Source organism: Zonotrichia albicollis, chromosome 1 (genome assembly GCF_047830755.1).
Source record: "Zonotrichia albicollis isolate bZonAlb1 chromosome 1, bZonAlb1.hap1, whole genome shotgun sequence".
NCBI classification, from domain to species: Eukaryota; Metazoa; Chordata; class Aves; order Passeriformes; family Passerellidae; genus Zonotrichia; species Zonotrichia albicollis.
In genome coordinates this window covers 129,764,880-129,785,374 of record NC_133819.1, presented here as the reverse complement: position 1 = coordinate 129,785,374, position 20,495 = coordinate 129,764,880, and the positions used below count along the sequence as shown (strand labels likewise).

General features: G+C 39.9%; 1 protein-coding gene across 50 annotated transcripts in view; it reads left to right on the top strand.

Annotated features, from left to right (window-relative positions):
* The window catches only part of RIMS2 (regulating synaptic membrane exocytosis 2), a 457,129-nt gene that overhangs the window by 427,120 nt on the left and 9,514 nt on the right, over nucleotides 1–20,495 (top strand). The window contains exon 1 of one of the 50 annotated variants that reach the window (XM_074553978.1): nucleotides 9,878–10,107. The exons of the other annotated variants lie outside the window; for them this stretch is intronic. Within the exon in view, the coding sequence (XP_074410079.1) occupies nucleotides 9,978–10,107 (130 nt within the window). The 5' untranslated portion in view covers nucleotides 9,878–9,977. Of the gene's footprint in view, nucleotides 1–9,877; nucleotides 10,108–20,495 lie in introns of those variants that run through there. 50 annotated transcript variants of the gene reach the window in all.

Here is a 20,495-nt window from a genome sequence, read left to right as displayed (position 1 = left end):
TTCTATATTCATGTCCAAGCTTTCTTGCTTTTCTAGCATTATCATTAACTAAATATGCAGCAAAAAGTAGCCAGATTCTGAAATACAAATAGCAAGCATTGTATAATCCTGGCAAAACTGATCAAAATTGAGAAGATTATTCACAGACCTATGCTCATAAGTGGTTTTGCAGATGAACAAAATTATCTTCAGGTTGATATCAATTATACACCTCTCACCTTTTGGTTTCAGTTATTTACTCTTTAGGTAACAGCCTAAATTGTACATGGAAGATAATGAAACTCATATCTGAGGGATCTTTGGAAAGTATGATATATTTAGATCCTCTTGGATGGGACATCTTACTGGCTGGAGAAGTAAAATTTATTTCTTAAAGGTCAGCATATGTAAAGAAGCTTAAGTTATTCCGTATTTTGTAGGATACACCAAATGCATTGCCAAATGTGTATCAGCACATCTGGTCTGTAATCAATATGTTGTTACTAGTGCACTAGTAACAACAGTAGCAGTAGTAGAATCTTAGTCAATGAAATTTTACTCCTTTCTATCTGTTACTCTCAGTCCTGAAATGCAAGATTGTGAAATGATGTCCAGTGTGGCCTTACATGTATGAAATGTGAATGAAAGCTTTCAAAGAGTTCCAGGTTATGCACACACATTAAGCCTTTGTATATGGTGTTTCAAATCCCATTTGAACTCATTAATATGGTGATAGTATGGCTAACTGCCTTTCAAACAGCTAACTGAGGAAATGTTCTTTGTAGCACAGTGACTCTGGGGTCAAATAAGTTGTTGTAAAACTTCATATTTTACATCTGCAATTCAAATCCTCCCTGCCAGTGTCATACCTGAGAGAAGGTTCTATGGTATTAGAGTGCTAAATCACACAGGGTGGAACCCTGGCACTGAGTTCAGGTGGCACAATTACACAAATCCAGATTGTGATACACCAGAAGAGACTTTAGATGTGATTTTTGGCCCATGTGAACTCCTGAATCAGAGCATCTTTGGAGGTGCTCTACAACTTTAAGCTGATACTGTGCTAGAGACTCTTTTGAAAATGTAGCAGTACAATGATCCAGATTCTAATAGAAGCCTTCCAGTATCCAAAAGGGGGCCTATAAAAAAGCTGGAGAATGACTTTTCCCAAGGGCATGTAGTGATAGGACAAGAGGTAATGGGTTAAAATTGAAAGAAGGAAGGTTTAGATTAGATATTAGGAAGAAATTCTTTACTCTGAGTATGGTGAGGCACTGGAACAGGCTGCCCAGAGAAGCTGAGAGGGTGCCTCACCTCTGGAAGTGTTCAAAGCCAGGTTGGATGGGGCTTGGAGCAATGTGGCATAGTGAAAGGTGTTCTTGCCCACAGCAGGCAGGTTGGAACCAGATCATTGTTAAGGTCCCTTCCAGCTCAACACATTCTGTGCATCAGAATGTGTCCTGATATTGTATTTGCTCATGTAGACATAGCTGTGGATAACCAGATATAAACAAATGAAATAGAAAAAGAAAACTGTTTTCCATTACTGGCATTTTGAGATTCATGGATTGTGTGAGCATGTCTGAAGAGACACTGCTATGACTAAAACACCATGGAAATGAGAGACATTTAATGACAACAGCACACATTCCTCTGCCAGAGTTATAAATAATATGAAAACTTACAAAATAAAACTGAAATCTGTGATTTTGTCAGATAAACATAACATCAGCAGATAAAAATATATTTCAACTTTGCTTGGAAAATATTTTCATCGTTATTTCTAGATAGATTCTGGTGCCCACCAGCTGACTCAGATTCTAGACAGTGAGTTCAGTGCTGACCATTAAAATTAAGGTGTTTCATTAGTGAATATGGTCCCTTTGTAGAATCCTAGTTAAGGTTTAAAGTATTTGCACCCTATACACTTGTACCCATAAGAAGGGACATTTATGACATCATTAAAATGGTGTAGCTTCCACTGACATTCTGGAAGTATGAGGCATTCAGAGATTCCACTCTACCAGCTAGCAGTAACCATATGGATGGTACCCATAAGGTTATAGATGGAACCATGTGATGGTTACATTGATGATGGATGGAGCTGGTTACCTGTGCACTGCACAGTGCAGGCAGTCTGAAAGAGCATGATTTACCAAATAGGTGTGGCAAGTCTCTGCAGTGCTTTGCAGAGCATAAGGAGCCTCAGAAAATCCTGGTTTGTTGTTCTGCCCTGAAGTCATGCACAGGACTCTGGCACAAAGTGTTTTCAGTGAATGTAGTCTGTGGTCTCAGGAAAACAGATAACCTAATGGGCACAGAACTTTGCAACATCACACCACCTTAATATATATTAACCTTCTACTGGATATTTTGAAATTACCTGACTGACTTGCAAGACAAATGTCTCTTCAACACTGACATTTGGACTCCCCAAGGCTTTTGACACTTGATGATAACATATTACTTTTAAAAGGCAAACATATTGAACCAGACCTGCTCTGTCCTTGACAAACTATGTTCTCTCTAATCACTGTGGTTCTTGAGTGCAGAGAACAACGTGTGACAGGTACACACCTCGCTTTTCACCCTGTTGTTTACATGTTCATTATTTTACATGTTGTTTGCAAAACACATTTCATTTCAGCAGGATGCTCTTTGTATTTTTTTCTGGCAGAATACAAGCATAAAGACCCAGAATACAAGCATAAAGATCATAGAGTGTTCTTCTGCAGTACAGCCTCTTCAGTAGCATCAGCAGATTGCAGTCCCAACAGAGGTTCAGGACACTGTGCTCCACAAGCCACTCAAGTGCCAATAGTTCTGTACCGGTTTTGTCCCATCTCTACTGAAGATGGAATTATAAGGGAAACAAATCTTGTTTCATGAAATTAGAGTGTCTGAAACTAATTACACTGTCCTCCTCTAAGACATTCTGAAAACTTTCAGTGGAGTACACAGGCAGCTGCAATAATATAATTTGAGCATATAAATGAATAACTACAGCTTGGTTTTAAGCTGATGGGTGTGATGAATTATGAAGGTCATTCTCAGAGGCAAAAAGGTGGATTGGGATCAAAACAAAGGAAGCAGATAGAACGTATGTATTTATAACAAAAAAAACCCCAAACCAAATCAAACAACACCCCACCACCTGCCTTTAGCTTTTCAAACAGCTTGATATTTTCCTACGGGTTTCTTTTCTCAACACTTCTTTCCTCAAAAAACCATGTAGCTTTTTATTTCTCTGCTCTTCGTTTCTTTCCCTGATGAAGCATTACGAAGTAGTAGTTTTTGCCAAGCGCTAAGACACCTTGTGATTTGCAGATCACCTTGTGATCATAAAGATGTGAAATTATTTTAATCAAAACAGAAATAGCAGTGTAGAGTTTCTCTCTCCAACCTCCTAGCTACTTGTGAGCTATCTACATTGTGTTGCTTCATGCTAGTCCATTAAAAACTCCTTTTGTTATCCAGAAAAATTACTACTTTATTTTGGTTTTGTGGCTTTTTCATAAATATTGAAGGGGAAAGTAAATATATTTTGTGTAAATAAGAACAGACAGCTTTCACATGTGATTAATATTAGCATTGAAGAAAAAGTGTTACTTTTATAGATTTCCTTTATGTTCATTATAGAGAGCTTAATGCAGAAGAGAATGCCAACTGCAGGACAAGCAATCCAACTATGTTGTTTAAGAAACTAAAATTGGTGTCTTTATGCATCTGAAAGCAGCCTGTTTCTAAGAAAAAAGCCAAAAGACTTTTCTATTTCTACCTTTTAAAACAAATTTGATGTTAAAATTTCCAGATTTTATTTTTAGGAACTGAAATTTGTTGAGTGTTTGAAAGAGATGTAGTGAAAGTAATTTCTTTCAGCTCTTCAAACCTGCATCCTTTGAAAACGTGCAAGACTTTGAAATTATCTCCACACAGGCTGAATTACTTGAAGGTAGAGTCCCATTGGCAGAGACTGTGAAGGTGATGGGATCAGTGGAACCCCTATTCCCATGCAGGAATGCTGGAATTGTGTACCAATAAATGAGTCCTAAGGTGGGCATGCAAAACAAGCAGTTCTAGGAGAATCCTGTTTTGCTGATATAACTGCACTTGCACTAACAACTAGGGAATTCTCCCAGAACAGCTGTGTCAGTCAGCAAAGCTATTTTGGTATAAATCTGTACTGTGTACCTAGCTTGATATTTGGGGTGGAGTTGACCTTACAGTAGAAAATGCCAAAAGAAGTGGGAGAATGGAAAAATTTACTGTTACCATGTAAGCAGACAGAAAAGTGTACCTGCATTCTCTGGGACTGCTTAGTAGGGGATGCTCAGAAAACCCAAAATGTAAGATTTAAATAAAGTAGAATTTAGAAAACTTATTTCTAACTGCTAGATGTAGAAATAATGTAGGAATTATTGTTATATAATGAAAATTTAAGAAGAGTACGAGACCACTGAAGGTCAGTGCTGCATGGGAGCTATGGCCCTTGGGATGGAGTTCATGACAAAGGTCATGACAAGTCAGGGACAACTATTTAGCATGGTCTGTTGTGACAGGACAAGGGGTAATGGTTTTAAACCAAATCAGGGTAGGTTTAGATAAGATATAAGGAAAAGGTTTTTATAACAAGTGTGGGAAAACTCTGGAACAGGTAGATGTCTCAACCCTGGAAACATTCAAGATCAGGCTGGATGGGGCTCTGAGCAACCTGGTGTAGTGGAAGGTGTCCCGGCTCATCACAAGAGCATTGGACTAGATGACCTTTAACTGTCCCTTTCAATCTAAACCATTCTATGATTCTTTGATCATGATCAAAAAAATACTAAGTCAAGAACAGTGAATTTTTATAAGATAGGATTCAGTAAAAGCAGCCATTACTTTGTGAAGGACCTTATACATTTCTGGAATCTGCCCTTTCAAAGTGCTGGGCTGGAGTTGGCACTTGGCCATCTCTGTAGGGAATGAGGACAGCCAGCACAGTCCTAACATTTAGCATATTATAGGCAATGGCAGCTTGTTACTACATGTTACAAGTTGTTATACATAAACCCTGTTTTACACTAACTGGGCCATGGTTTTAATGATCTTTTCCATGTATTGTTTTAGCTTTACACAAAGGAAAAAAAAAGGTTCAATTCAGTAATAATAGCAGTTGTATATTCCAGTGATACTTAATCTGGACAAATTACTGGAAATTGCTTGAATAATTGGAGACTCAGTTGGAGAATAACATTTCCTCCAACCAATACTGGTATTTATTTTTCCTTTTGTGTCTTCCTAGAATCAGATAAATGCTGAGTTTTCAAACTGGCTTATTTTTTGGAGTGGGAGACAATTCAAAGTTAACTCTTTTTGAGGCCCTTGTCAAGTATTTCTTCTCTGTTTTCATGTTGGCTGTCTCTCATTAGTGAAGACTGAGGGCATGAGAGGAGACAAAAACTCAGTGAAATAAAACACTGTGGGAGGTGTGGACGATTATCCCTCCTGTTTTAAGAGGAAGCCTTCTTGTAGTGGCATGTTGCACAAAGATTTCTTATAAGTGGGAATACATTTAGAGTTTGAATTACAATTTTAGTATGTTGTACCTAGTAGTTGATAGGTGTGGTGCAAGTTAGAGGTAATTAACCAGCATATAAAGCTCAGCAGCTGAATTGGTTCTTTTTGAAGACAATCATGAACAAAATAAATCCCTTCTGTAGCCAACAAAAGAAGTCTGTGGGCAATGCTTGACAGAAGAGGTGACAAAAAAAAAGTCAATAACTCCTTTCTAGTCCCATTCCCAGGAAACCTTCCTTAATTCCAGGTTAAAGGAGAAACTTTAGATCACCCTTTCATAGTGACTGCCCTGGAGAATCCTCTCCAAAATGTGCACAAGGGCTCAGGAACTCTTTTATGGCAATGTGTGCTTTTATCTTGTGTTCAGAAGATGAAGCTGGCTTTAGGAATTATTCCATGGTATAGGCAATAATAAAAAAATAATTGCCATAGAAATTATTGAATTCTTCACTCCAGGGAATTATGACCTCTGGGTTCAGTATATAGAAGTAGAAATGGGAAGTGAAGAAATTTCATTTTTACTTTTGATTTTGCTGTCCTTGATAAAAATTATGGTTTCATGAAGGAATCATCAAAGCATTATTTTTCTGAAGCATCCCCATTTTAAGTCTAATATTTAGTGTTTACTTGAAGCAAGCTTGCTGAAATGCACCCAGTTACAGAAGAAACATGGAAAAGCAGGGGGAATACATTAACTTCCATGCTACTTTTTAAATTACCTCACATAGCATACCTACATAAAAAGAAAAAGGTACATTTATTAAATTCAGAATTCCATTATTGGCTGGCTGTATTTAGAGTAGATTGACACCAAATAGCCAGTGCCACAAATTCATCTTTTAGCAATTTTCAGGGAACACAACTAGTAAGCAATTGCTTCCACAATTCTTTAGATGAGCCACCAAAATATTTGATAACAAATCCAACCCTACAAATAGCATTTCTTTAGGACAGTACATACATTTATAGAAGGTGTTTGACCTTGTTCTGTTTGACCTCGATTCCTACCACATGGTTTCTTTCAGCAAACTATATAAATGTTAACAAAATAGCATGCCTGGGAGTCTCTTGCTTTGTCTTAATATTTAGCGTTGAGATGGGAATTCGGGTGCTGTTCTTTAACAGGATTTTTATTCACTTGTATCTGGTGAAGCAAATCAATGAGTGTCAGTTAAAATTTAAACAATCAGCAAAACAGCTGGGGGATGTTGTCAATGTCAGAGTAGTAAACTTGTTTTCTGCAGTTCAGGATGTGTCTAGATTGCCATCAATTAGATTATTTGTATAATGCAATCATTAGAAACTGAGGACAGCCTCCCAAAATACCATGAGAATTTATGGATTTGTCACCTCAGTTCTTTGTGTCTGTTTTCATTCTCCATTTAAACATTTATTTTAAAGAAAGAAAATTAGGACAGAAGCATATTGAGGAAGCTTGGATAGGATGGTGATCCAGTGTTTTGTTACGGATTTTTTTGCACAGGTGCCTAATATCCCAGTGTCTCTTTGGGGTAATTTGTAATTGACTACAGATGGTTGAGGTTTTAAAGTGCTTTCCTTGGTATAGGCTGATTTTATCAATGACAGCAACAGGTTTTTTATATTGACAACATTAGCAAAAATGTAAATTTGTTATTAATGGCTTCCAAGCAGGTATTATTTCTTCTACAAGAGATACTTCTAAGGGGAGTACTTACACAAGAATATTTATAAATGTGAGTGAAAGTAGATGAAACAGATGTTCCAAATCAGTTGCTCTTTTTTGAATATATATTCTAGAGTTTATTTATATTTTTGTATCTCCAAGTCACCCAAGTGTTGTTTTGCCTTTCTCTGCTTTCTCAATGTCTTTTCAGTTTTATTCAACTGTTTTTGTGAAAGTAACCAGTAGTTAATCTGAAATGTAATGAACATTAACTCATTTTTATCATCCAACTTCTCAAAAGCAGTCATTAATTATTATTCAATGGACATTTACCTTTCTGCCAAATCTTACATTCATAAAAATGTTGAAGGAAGTTATTTTGTCTACTTTAATGTTTATAGATAGAAAATTCTGTAGTCACCAGGTCTTTTAAAAATATCTTTAGCAATTATTTCAACATGTTTTATTGGGTTTTGCCAATTATATGATTTTGTATATTAGACATTTATTATTATTATTACCATTACACTTTCTTTTAGAGTTGTTTGCTTTATAGTATTTCAATAATGTCTTTTTAGAGTGAAGTGTAAACAGGAAAAGCTCACTCTACCACTTGAAAATACCTTAAAGGGATGTAATGCAAAGGGTGATTTTAGGGGAAGAGGTACTGCAGGCTGACCAGGTGTCCTCCACAGACCTTGGCAGGTCTCTGCCATCATGGAGTGCCTGTGGCTTACAAGAGAGGTGTCTGTCTGTCTTGGCAGCTCACCTTCTTGTTAATCAGAAAAACATCACAGGGAGGGACAAAATTGGGCATGTGGCCAGAGAAACATGATGAGCAACTAAACACACATTTTGGAACATGACTTGAATGAGACATCTAAAAGATGTCAGAGCCTAGAGAAGCTGCCCTGGGCATCTTTTATAGCCCGTAAAGAGGAAAAAAGGGATTTATGTTCTTCTAAAATAAGTTCCTATGATGTTACATGAGACTTGCTTTGTTATATTATAGTTATCTAGAAATCAAGTTATTGGGCAAATCATAAAAATACCTGTAAAAACTCACTGCTTTGATGTAGTTGATGTGATGTAATTGAGTGATGATGGTTCCATCCCTGAATACTAAAGTTCCAACTAGTTTTCATTCCTCAGCAAAGTATGTCAGTGATAGTGTTGGCTGGTTTTAAAGTCTTATTATCCTTTCCAATCATCAGCTCAAGGAAATACAAATGAGGGGTGTGAAGTGTATTTCACTCTACATACTTTCTTTATGAAGAGTTTCAGTTTCACTTCAAACCATCATTCTGTCTGCAAAATTATATTTAATGTTTAGGGTTTGATAATTTTGAGCTAGGATTTGATTATTTTGAGATAATTCTTTTTTTATTTGAAAGAAAACTGAATGCACCCCAAGTCCTGCATTTACTGTCATTACTGTTCAAAGGGCAAGTAAGGAAACAACAAGCATGTGTAAGGTTTGATAGCACTTTTGCACTGCCATGAACTATAGTGGAATAAGTCACTGATGCTTCAAAAGATTGGTACAGTAGCTGGTACCTCTTTTTAATCATGCCCAGTGCTTTAATTTCTTAGCATTTTAGGGAAAAGTTTGCCAATTGCTATATACTCAATTAAGGTAACATGCTGGATAAAAGAAAAAAAGGTAACATTAAATAGCGTTGAGGAAGATAAGTAAGACTAGATAAAAGCCCCAAAATTATGTGATGTAGCTATAAGCAAATCCTCTAAGGACTGAATTTAGAAAAGGTACACTCATATTTGCTAAGGAGGCAGATGTGCTTTAGAGAAATACAGCTTGGCTTAAAGTGGAGAAGAGCTGAAGGATTTGTCTGTGGCTTGCAGGGCCAGCTCCTCAAGTGACGCTGGGCCACTGACAGAAGCAATGGGCACAAGCTCGCTCACAGAAGCCTCATGCCGAACATTAGCAGTTTTTCACTGGGAGGGTGAGTGAGCATTGCTGAGAGAGGTTTCCCAGGGAGGCTGAGTCTCCATCCTTGGAGAGACTCAAAGCCGTCTGGCCCCAAGTCAGGGCAGCTGGCCCTAGTGACCCTGCCTCATGATCCAGGGACACCTTCCCAGCTCAGCCATTCTCTGGTCCAGTGGTTCGTTTCCTCTTTTACAGATCCCACCCGAGAGCGGACTCTCGCCCGTAGGCTGCAGGTGTGTCCTGCCGGCCGGGAGTGGGGGCAGCGCTGCCCAGCCCCGCTCCCCGCCAGGGCCGCCGCTGCGTTCCCCGCTCCGTGCCGAGCCACGGGGCCGCCCCTTCTGCGGCCTCCCCCCGCCTCCAGCATCCCTGCGAGCCCCGGCCGGCCCCGGCGAGCCCCTCCCGCCTGCTGCCGCGCAGGGGCCGCTCGCAGGCCGGCGGGAACCGGGCGGAGAACAAAGTCTGCGGGCGGTGCCTGCAGGACGTCCCGCCGCTACCGGCCGGCGCCGTGCCCCGGTCCTGCCTCCGGCGCGCTCGGTATTTACAGCCGCCGCGGCCGGGCCGTCCCGCCCGCGAGTCTCGCACGACGGCGCCGTCCCGCTCCGCCCGCCCCGGAGCCCCGCGCCGCCGGCTCGCTGCTCGCCCCGCTGGTAGGCGGCTCCGTGCCGGCTGCGGCGGCCCGCCCCGCCGAGAGCAGCGGCGGCGGCAGCGGGGCAGAGCCGGGCACAGCGGGGCAGAGCCCAGCTCCTCGGCGCGCAGCCCGCCCAGCGCTCCCCGCCGCCCTCAGCCCCCGCCGCCAAGACGCCGCGCTTCTTGTACCGCGCCAAAGGCGGGTGCCGCTCGGCCAAGATGGGCCGGCAGACGGCGGCCGGCGGGCGCGCCATGCAGCGGTCGCAGAGCCGGAGCAGCCTCTCCGCCTCCTTCGAGGCGCTGGCCGTCTACTTTCCCTGCATGAACTCCCTGGAGGAGGAGGACGGAGGTGAGGGCCGGGGCACGGTGTCCGCAGGTGTGCGCGGGGACCGCGGGCGCACCGGGCCGCCCGCCGGGAAGGGCCGGGGGTCGGCTGGGCGAGGAGCTGGATGTGGGACGCGAGTGATGGAGAGTGGCTTGGGCTGAGAGAGAGATTGGTAACACCGTGCTTGTAGGTGGAGAGTGAGGTGGGAATTAACGGATGATGTTTATCGTCACATTGAGAGTGAAGTTGCTAGCTGAACTTTAGTTACGTTGGGGGGAGAAGTAAAGGATAGAGGGTCTTTCCATTCTTTCCATTTTCTGCTCATTCATACGAAAAACAAATTACACTTCCTCGCGGGTGCTTTTCTGACAATCTACGGGGTTGTTCAGGTATCCCTTGCCTGTCATTACAACAGAATTTTTATAGAACACCAGAGTTGAGCAATTAAATACTGGCCCCAAGTATCCTTTCCTTAGAGTAGCAGTGCAGGTGGAAGGCTAACAGGAGAAATACAGTGGATTTTGTGTGTAGCCATGGCCCCCAAAGAGACTTGCTATTTGGAATGTGCAAATGTACATACATAGTTATGCATGGCACCAAACTGTGTCCAGGACGGAACTTGTATTTCATGAGTTTGTTTTGAGTATATTGGTTTCATAAAGACAGCAATCTGTTGTGTTTAAATATGTCTATGTATAGAATGAACTGATGGGATTTCCCTTGTTTTATCAGAACTAATTCAAGATTTTTAATTCCATTAAAATTAATGGAGCAAATTGCACCTTCAATAGATTTGAACACTATAAAAGAGAGAAAACCAATGTCCAGTGCTGCCATGCAAACATGTATCAGCTGTGTGTGTACACCATTCATGATCTGTTTAAAATATCTGCATGTTTGTTTATCACTTTCCACATTTCAGGCTGAGAGTTCAGTGGGTAATGTCTGTCTTTGTGTGTTTTGATTTATCTTCTCATGTGCAATGGTCTGTGATTTTTTTTCTCCAAAGCACCTCTCAATTCTCATTAAATCCCAAGGCATGGTCCCTCACCTTTTCCCTGCTCTTACTCTGGGATGGCCAGCTTTCTCCTTTCAGTGGAAGAGAAGTGGCTTCCCCCTGGGGCAAACTCTGCTGTCCTTCAGTACTCTCATCTGCTCCCTGCCTTGAACAATGAAGTGAACTGCGAAATATTGCCAGTAGACTGCAGGGTAGGCTTCAGATGGCATTTTTAATACTATTGATGTGCTAATAAACACTATGGCTGAAAGCACCCACTTAAAATATCATAAATTATCCTAAACTAAATGTGTAGGTATTCTTTAGAGATTATTTTTCTTTATCATTCCTGAAGCTTTTTCTTTTTACTCCTGATCTTTAGATACAATAATTGCATTAATCCTGTGTGAAATCAGAGTATTGATTTGTTTTGTTCTACTTGGTTTTCTTTACTTCTCTAGGAAGCATTTAATTTATTCCTTGGTGGAAATCTGTGTTTGCTTAAAACTGTTCACTGGTTCAAAGAAATATAAAGTAGATGGAAGTCAGCAGAGAAATATCTGTAAATTTAAGGATAATTGTAATGATTTATTTATTTTGTGCTGGCAAATTATTCAAAGTGTTAAAAGATTGTATAATGATAAATATGTCACATATTGTGTGGATTTATGTTATCTGATCCTATTTAGATGTAGGCTACACTTGAAAATGCATTTCATTAATTCCCATGAAAAAAGCAGAAATGGAACTACTGTGCAGTTTTATGGATTTGAGTTTCTGCTACCTCAGTTTAGACATACCAGGTTACAGAGGGAATGGCAGCCATGAAGCAAAGATCATTTCCCAAGTGTCCTCAGTGGGATTAGAAAGAAAAAACTGTGATGTGTTCTGTGGATGGCAAGTTACCTCTGCACTCAAATTGGAATTTGTTATCTTACGAATGTTTATACAATTATATTAATGAAATGTAATTAAAGTGGTTGTGGTAATACTCCCATATTCACATACAAATGTTCTTTTACAGTTTAATCTGAAAAAGGTGTCAAACCCACTTCATAAGTTAATTATCCTCGTGATGTAGTGGATAGCTTAAAAAAAAGATAAACTGTTACAAGGGTGCTTTTGTTTTTTTTGTTTTTCTTTTTTTTTTTTACATTTCACACTCAGTCATATTTTTAATACAAATAGAAAATCTGACCCGTTGAGGCATTTATTTGAGATACTCTCTTGAAGACTTTTTTTATTAACTGCTCAAGTGGTCCAGAGGTGTATCTTTTGGTATGAAAGAATATGAGTGCTGTCAAGGTCAGAAGTAATTTATTAGCAAGTAACTCAATACAACAAATTAATAATTTTTGTAGCAATTTTTGAGCATGATGATTAAGAAGATCCCTTTATGTGTCGGCTGATTAAAGGAGATCTCTTAAGCCCTGGCATCCAAGCTGTGGTGTACTGAAGAAGTGGGCTGTGGAAAGGCTGCTGTTTGCTGGTTTTGGTAGCCATGAATTTGAATCACAGAATCATCAGAAGGTTGGAAGGGACCTTCAAGAACATCCAGTCCAGCTGCCCACCCAGCACTGTCACTGTAGCACCTCAACCCCATCACCCAGAGCCACATCCAGGCACCTCTTGAACACCTCCAGGGGTGGTGACTCCACCAACTCCCTGGGCAGCCCATTCCAATGCCTGACCACCCTAACAGTGAATTTTTGTTTCTAGTATCTAATCTGAATCTCCCCTGTCTCAGTGTAAAGCCATTTTATGTCATCCTATCACTGCAGGCATGGCAGAAGAGACTGAAGCTCCCCTCACTACAGCCTCCTGTCAGTTGCTTGTAGAGAGTGATGAGGTCCCCCTGAGTCTCCTCCATGCTAAACAAGCCCAGCTCCCTCAGCTATTTCTCATAAGTTCTGTTTTTAGAGCATTGTTGCCTTTCTCTGGACACCCTCCAGCACCTCAGTGTCCTTGGAGGACCCAAAAATGAACACAGCACTCAAAGTGTGGCCTCACCAGTGCAGAGTACAGGGGGATTTGTCATGGCTAGGCCTTAACTTGTCATGGTAGGCCTGGTTTGCAGTACAGGGAGCTACTATTTAAAATAGCATTTCTTACCTGCTGATCAGTTGGGATGAATCCTTCAAGTTTATGCACATTCATTATTTAGGAGTTTATTATTCTTAACCACATCTAGTAAAAGGTGTTAGCAAAAAATTCTTTGTATCATCCATTTCTTTCTGGCATGTCTGCATGTATACACACAGGACTAACATGGTACCAGCAATTTATGTTGTCAAAGTATCAAGGATTTTAAAGAGATGTCTTGCATTTTATTTTGTTAGATTCACTAATGATAAAATGTATGGCTTGCATACTGAAGTGAGAATTGGTGTCAAATACCACTTAGAACAGACTTGGAATTACATGGAAATGTAATTTATTACGTGGAAATTGTTGAAGAGGTATGGGGACAGAGTGCAAATCAATATCTGTATAAATGCTCTGGAAGCATTCATATTTTTTCTGAAATCTTGGCTTTATTGACGTTAAAGAAATTTTGTGACTGTCAAAAGAAGAGAATTTCCACTATAAATATATGTGATATCCTTTTAGATGTCTGTGTAGTCATAGTGCAAAGTCTCATGCATGTGCTATATTTACAAGTAGTGCATGAGTGCACTAAACTTTCCCATGAACCACTGAGCAAATGAATTCCTATGTACAAGAAGCTTACTGGAGAAGAAGTAGAGTTACCCAACATGCAGAGAAAAGAAGAAAAGCTCAGGTCGCACGATGTGATCACTAGAAAGCCTATGTCTGTTTTTATGAGTGGGACTGATAACTTAGTGCTTCCTCAAATTACACTATGTATTGTTTACTGTAATAAATTTTCACGATGATTTCCTTTTTATACTTCACTTCTGATTTGCATTTACACTGAGGTGTTGTAATAAACAGTTAAATAGCACATTGCCAGGAGTGCAGCTGTGGAGCTGCTGGTTATGGCAAGGTCTGCATGCAGAACTGTGCCTACCAAAAGGGATTATATTTCAATTTAATATCTTCCTTTGCTGAAGTTTTTGGGTGGTAGTGAAGCTATGAGATTGAAGGGGAAAGCCAAATGCTTTGCAGGTGCTGAAGACAATTCAACAGATAATTTATGATAATTTAAGACATAAATTAATTCAGAAAGAACTGGAAAGCATCTTGGTCTCCCAGTATGTTAGAAAAACAAAAGGCAATTTTAAAAAAAAGCCAGAGAATGTTCTTCTGTCCAAGACAATCGTGCCAAAAATAGCAAAACTTAGTTGCGTTAGCTGAGGAGAAGTCATGTTACAGTTTTGCATATTGATGTCTACAGAAAGAAGTATCTGAGTGTTGCTGCAGGAGTTCAGCAGGAATAGAAGCACATTGCACTCTCCTGTCACCGGGCTGATAATTAGCTGGGAAACTTGCTGGAAGGGTTGTTGGATCCCACATAGGTGTCAGCGGGAGTGCTGCCCCTGAGTGAAGACTCAGGACTTTATTTAAAGGTACATGGAGCTGCTCAGTTGAGCACTGGTAATGGCTTCAGTGGCATTTGTCACTGATTAATCACTGCACGTTGGTACAGCTGGAATAAAACTCAGCAGTTCCTGGATTCTGTTCCTGTGGTTAGACCACCAGATCACAGTGTCCCTCTGGAGGTCCCAGTAGACAATAACAAGCAGACAATAATTTGACCAGAAATAGAAAATGGGGGAAGTAGTAACAATAAATTCATTAGCACAGTAATTACTCAAGTGAAGAGAATTCTGAAGATTAAGTAGTTATCCTTTAAAATTACCATCTTAAAAAAATAAAGTAATATAGGAGTATCAGGCTGTGAAGAAAACGAAAATAACTACATCATCTTGGGGGAATTGGCCTACATTTTAGCCTTGGTGGTAAAGATGACCTTGTTTATGTGGAATGTTCATAGGCAGAGCCAAGGAAGGATATAAAAGAAGGGTATAATGCCCTGTGACAGGTTATCCTGAAAGAGATGAACCTTTAAAGATCTTGGCTCGACTGATGCTAACACACCAGAGATTGTCTGCTGCACATTACATGCAACAGTGGGGTCACTCATCTTGGAGGATAAAAGTACTCTGAATATGCAATAATAATTGTTCTCTAGGAATCTGCATGACGTTTAATTTTATAGTTGATTAATTTTTCTGTTTGCTGTTAGGGCCCAGTTCAGGGGCTGTCTTGGGTCAGCCTTTCCATCTTGGTGGTGGGTCTGTCCCATTTCTGCAGCTGCATGGGCTGAGTTCAAGGGTGGAGGCAGTATAGCAGGCATTTCAAGCTAGTCACAAGTGTTTTTACCAGTTATACTCAGGTACTGTACTAATGAAGTGGCTGTAGATGCCAAAATTGATAAGACCTTTAAAAAAATAAGCATAGAAAAAACTATACTGTTGCAGGCAAAGCAAAGACCGTGACAAAAAAATCATATGTGTTCTGGAAAACTAAGGGAAAAGTGGAAGAAACTGCAGAAAGATTGGCATTCAAAGCACAGCATACTTCAAACTGAGTTAGAAATGCCTAGTAGATTTTTAAAGCTGTATTTCTCTAATAGTTGTGTTTCTCCTCTGAGCTGCTGATTACAGTGCAGCATGTATGTGAATAGCTGACAGATAATTTGGATGTGGCTGTAGCAGCAGCAGTGGAGCTACAGTGCATGATAGGTTGCATCTCTGGTGGTACCTACATAAAGTTGTAAAAACCCATCTCCTATCTATGTGCTGTACTTTTCATTTTTCAATGTCAAGGTCAAGAGTGTTGTCAGAAGATCAATGCACTGTGTTGTCATTGTTTCAGTTTGGAGAGGTAAATGTTTAAGAACAGTAGTTTGAAAGTAGGTCGTTACAATGTGAAATTTGCTCCATTTTTTTGTGAACTGTGGTTATTTAAATAATGGTATTTGCATAGGATCATTATTCATCTTAGACAAAGAAATGGAGGAAGAGCTGTTTCTAATTTGTGTAATCTCAGTAGCCATCCAAGTTCTTGGCACCATCTACCTCATTAAGCCTTAATAGAGGGTGTTGAATTGTTTCAACACATTTGCTACATCATTCAAAAACGCTGCCTAGATCTGTCTGATAGTGTATGCAATGACCCTTGCTACAATAAAAATAATAGAGGTTGGGATAAAGAATAATGTTACTTCCATTATTCCAAATTTAGAAACTATCTCTCACTTCATATAATGAACAAAAAAAAGCTGTTCTAAGCTCCTCAATATATGTACTCTTTGCTGCTTAAGCGTTTTTAATCTGCTCTTGACAATGCATGAAATAATGGTTATTAAAAAATACATAAGAATGGTATATACATCCAGAAAATTGAGTGTTCATGTAAACATAGAAATCCTTTCCTCTTGAAACTGCAGAAATGGTTTCCATTTGCTTTGGATGATCATCCTTTGTCATTGGCAAAATCAGAGACTGGATGTAAAGAGTTCCTGTGGTTAAGATGTACACCTATCTAGTTGTACATCTATATTCCTTGTATAAATTGTATACAAAATTAGAATGTAATTCCACAAAATTACTTTCTCTGTTTTTCAGGATTTTAATAGATTGGGGATGAGACTGATTTTCCACTGCTTTGCACTTTTTGTAGTTATATAGATTGTTGTACAGGATGTACAAAGTGGATATAAAATGCTACCATTCTGTTTTGACACATGCACAAAATATGTACAAATGATTATAGGCCTGTTACATTTGAATGATAAGAACATTTATCTGTGTGGAGATCATAACTGGTCTAAATGAGGGCTCTTGAAGTACTGTTAATTCAGGTCACTTGTCACATGGGAGATACAGCTGTGCGCTACAAAGACGTGCTTTTTGTTGTACCTCTGTGTTCAGGTTTACAGCAGGTAAATGCCTTTTGGCAGGTAAATCCTCAGACCACACCTAGAACACTGAGGGCCTTATCAGTAACAGAGACCTCTGCAGTGGTGCTGGAAGGGCCTGAGTGGCTGTGTGTAGTTCTGTTCCTGATCTGCATCTCACTGTCCGGATCTGTAATCAGCACCTGGAAAACAAAGGATCCAGCCAGACCTGCATAGCCTGTTTGTTGTTGTATAACCAGAGTCAGATAACCAAAAGTGGGAATTACATCAGCACTAACTGTTCTTTTCCTTGCAGCTGTGGTTAATTAGTTTTGATTCCCTGGGACAGCCTCTCTTATCAGGGGTAAATTCTTTGTCAAGGGAATGGCCAAGCCTCAGACCTCTGTGCTGTATATACTGCATATATATATACAATGAGTCTGATGTTGTATATACTTTTCTGGGATTACCAGGAGTGGTACTTAGCACTGGTACTTGAAAACAAACCATAGGGTGTTCAATATAGTTATTTATGCTTTTTATATGTAACATGTGATTCTGAATAATAATGCTGGGGTTACTAAAGTTTTAGGAACATTTAGTACTTATTGTACTTAAAGCATGCAGGAAAACAGCTCTTTGTTTACAGTTTGGTCCTGTAAAAATATTTCAAAAACCTTTTTGGGAACATAAAACCATGAGTTGAAGATCCTGAAGTGATGGGTGCCACACACAAAACCAGTTTCTCTTTTCTGATGCTCTTAACAATTTGCTGAAGGATCAGTTAAAACTGGAGAATGGGCATCAGAGCAACAGTGAAATTACAGTGGAAGATGTAATTAAGATGTGGGAGAGAATAAGGAGCAGGTGCTTGCCTTAAACCACAGGATTGCTCAGAAGCCACATGGCAAACTGACTTGACATCACATGGCCGCACCAAGGCACAGAGTTGGCTGAACATATGACTTGCCATGGCAGGGAAGCAGAATGCAGGCAAAGGATGCTGCAATCTGGCCAGGAGCAAATGAGGTTCATGATGCCTCTTGGGTCCTGTAGGAAATTCATTAAGAATGGCATGCCAAATCTTCTGTACCAGCCTTTGACCAGAAGTGCAAGCAACAGTTTTGCAGTTGATTATTGTTGATTATTTAATTCAGTTCTATATGTTACATTTTCTTACATGCTATCTTGATTAACCATGCCTCCATTATGGCCAGAGGAAGAAAAAAAAAAAAAGAGTAGGACAAGAGTGAAAAAGTGTTTCTTGACCAAATATGACAAACTAAGAAATCTAAAAACGCATGGGGCAGACTGACACTCACAGCCCAGACTCTCACACCTTCCAGACCTGGCTGCTCCCATACTGAAGAGCTTTCTTGCTGAAGGCAGCTCTACTTTGGGCATATCAGTGCAGGCCATTCTTGTCCCAGTCACAATTTATCAGTATTTTACATTCAGATATTCATGTATACAAGCAGGAACTAGAATGCAGATCTTCCTTTCTTCCTTGCAAGTAAGACAAAGACCCTGATAAAAGTTTCCCCTGGCTCTGAAATGCTCTTTGGGTTTCAGAAATGCTGACAGTATGCACTGTGAAAATATCCATTGGAAGGACTGTAACCCAAAATTTCATAACTGATTGTTGGCACTGGCTCAAGAGAATCAGTGAAATGAGCTCAAACTCAAGTGGCAATGGAATCCATGTTGCCCAAATCCTGCTTAAATTAATAGATTCTAAACTGTGTCTTCTGCTTGGGGTCTGTGGGTAACACAGAGAAAGAAATAACTTGGCTGTGCTTCCTAGTGCTTCAACAAGAGCTAAATGCCTTCTTCAGTGCAAACAAAACTTGGGCTACTCCAGAAACAGAGCTGTTCAGCTGCAAGGGAATGAGACCTACCCTGTCTGCCTTTTCTTCTGTAGGTTCACATTTTATTTGACTATCTTTTATCTAGCCAGTTGTTAACATATCTGGAGTGGGTAACTAGGTGTGTAAATAATTCTAGTCTTAAAAAATGGGCACTTTTTAGGCAGCTTGTTCTCTTTGTGGCTCTAACTCCTGAGTTGAGATGACAAGGCTGAAGGAGGTTTTATGCAGCTTTTCTGATGAGGTGGGGAGAGCAGAGAAGAGCCGCCTCAAGCACTTCAGTGTGTTTCTGAAGCCGCAGCTGCTCTGTACCCCCTACAAATCCTACCAAGAGATCACAGACCAGCTGGGGACTGGCATAGCCAGCCTGCCTGTGCCTGTGCCTTGTCTTCTCATGGCTCTGTGCCTGCTGGGGAGCAGTTGTAGGAAGCTCCTGCCGAGAGCAAGCTGAGAGCTCTCACTCTCACCACCAGCAGTGGATTTCATCTGGCTGGATCCCAGATGATGAAAGGTAATCTGTTGCATTCACTGCAGTTTTTGACTTCTCATCTGCTGCTGAAGATTGTATCAGTAGTTTTGCATCCCTAATTTGTAAGTGATTTGCGCTCCAAGTTGTGGGAACAAATAATTCTGTGCATAACTTAGAAAATGTGGCCTGCAGAGTTTATTTGCAGCAACCATATTAGTTAAATTACCAGTGTGATTAACTGTAAGAATGAGTGTGCTTTCATAAATACCAGTGCAATTATTTCTGGTAATTTATTCCACTCCTTATGATATGGCTGCGAGAATCTGAGCTAGTGTTTTTCAGATAATATATTCCATATTTTGTTGGGGGACTTGAGGGAAATTTCTTTTTGCCAGGGCAATTAGCTTATACTAATTAGGAGAACATTTTCAATGTTACTTTTTAGAGTTTAGGAAATGATAAGTAAAATGATTTTGATTGTAGGTACTCAGCAACATAAAAACAAAGTACACTTCTAAGCTCTCACTTCCATATATTTTCATTTTTTAAGATTAAAACAGCATGCATAACATGAGTGTATTAGTATATATACTTTAAGATTATAAAACCAACCCTCACTTTTGCAGTTACACTAGTTAGATAGTTATTTCTGAGTGAGTGTTTCATTCCCAAGTTACTTGTGTAGCTAGAGGTTAGTATTGCTGTAGTTGGGTTCATTTCAGCTTGTCTTGACGAATGCTTGTCTTGACAAATATCTTTTCCAAAATTATCTGTCTTGAAAGAAAAAGAACAACTTTAAATCTTTTTTTTTTTGTTCCTTTTGATTTGGGTCCAGTATGGAATGCAGCTACATGAGTAGTTGAATTAACACAAGAGAAGAGGTTTCAATTTCCAGACAGGAATGAGGAAAACAGTTTGGCTTTAGTAGAGTGATATGGTCTTCAATCAGATGCTCTACCAGCTACAGCTTGGAAGTCTGGCACCAAAGGCTATTTCTTTAAGCTGAGCAGCTGCTTTGTGGTTTCATTGCTGTTTGAAACCTTTTTAATTTTTTAATGCTGAATTTATGAAACAGAAAGTATGGATGACAAATACCATCTTTGCTTTTAAATGGTTTGAGGAATTGTAGGATTATTTATTGATGAAAGGTCAGATCTTTCTCTTTGGAGACCATTCGAGAGCACTGCCTTTTTCTACTGAAAATTAGGAAATAAT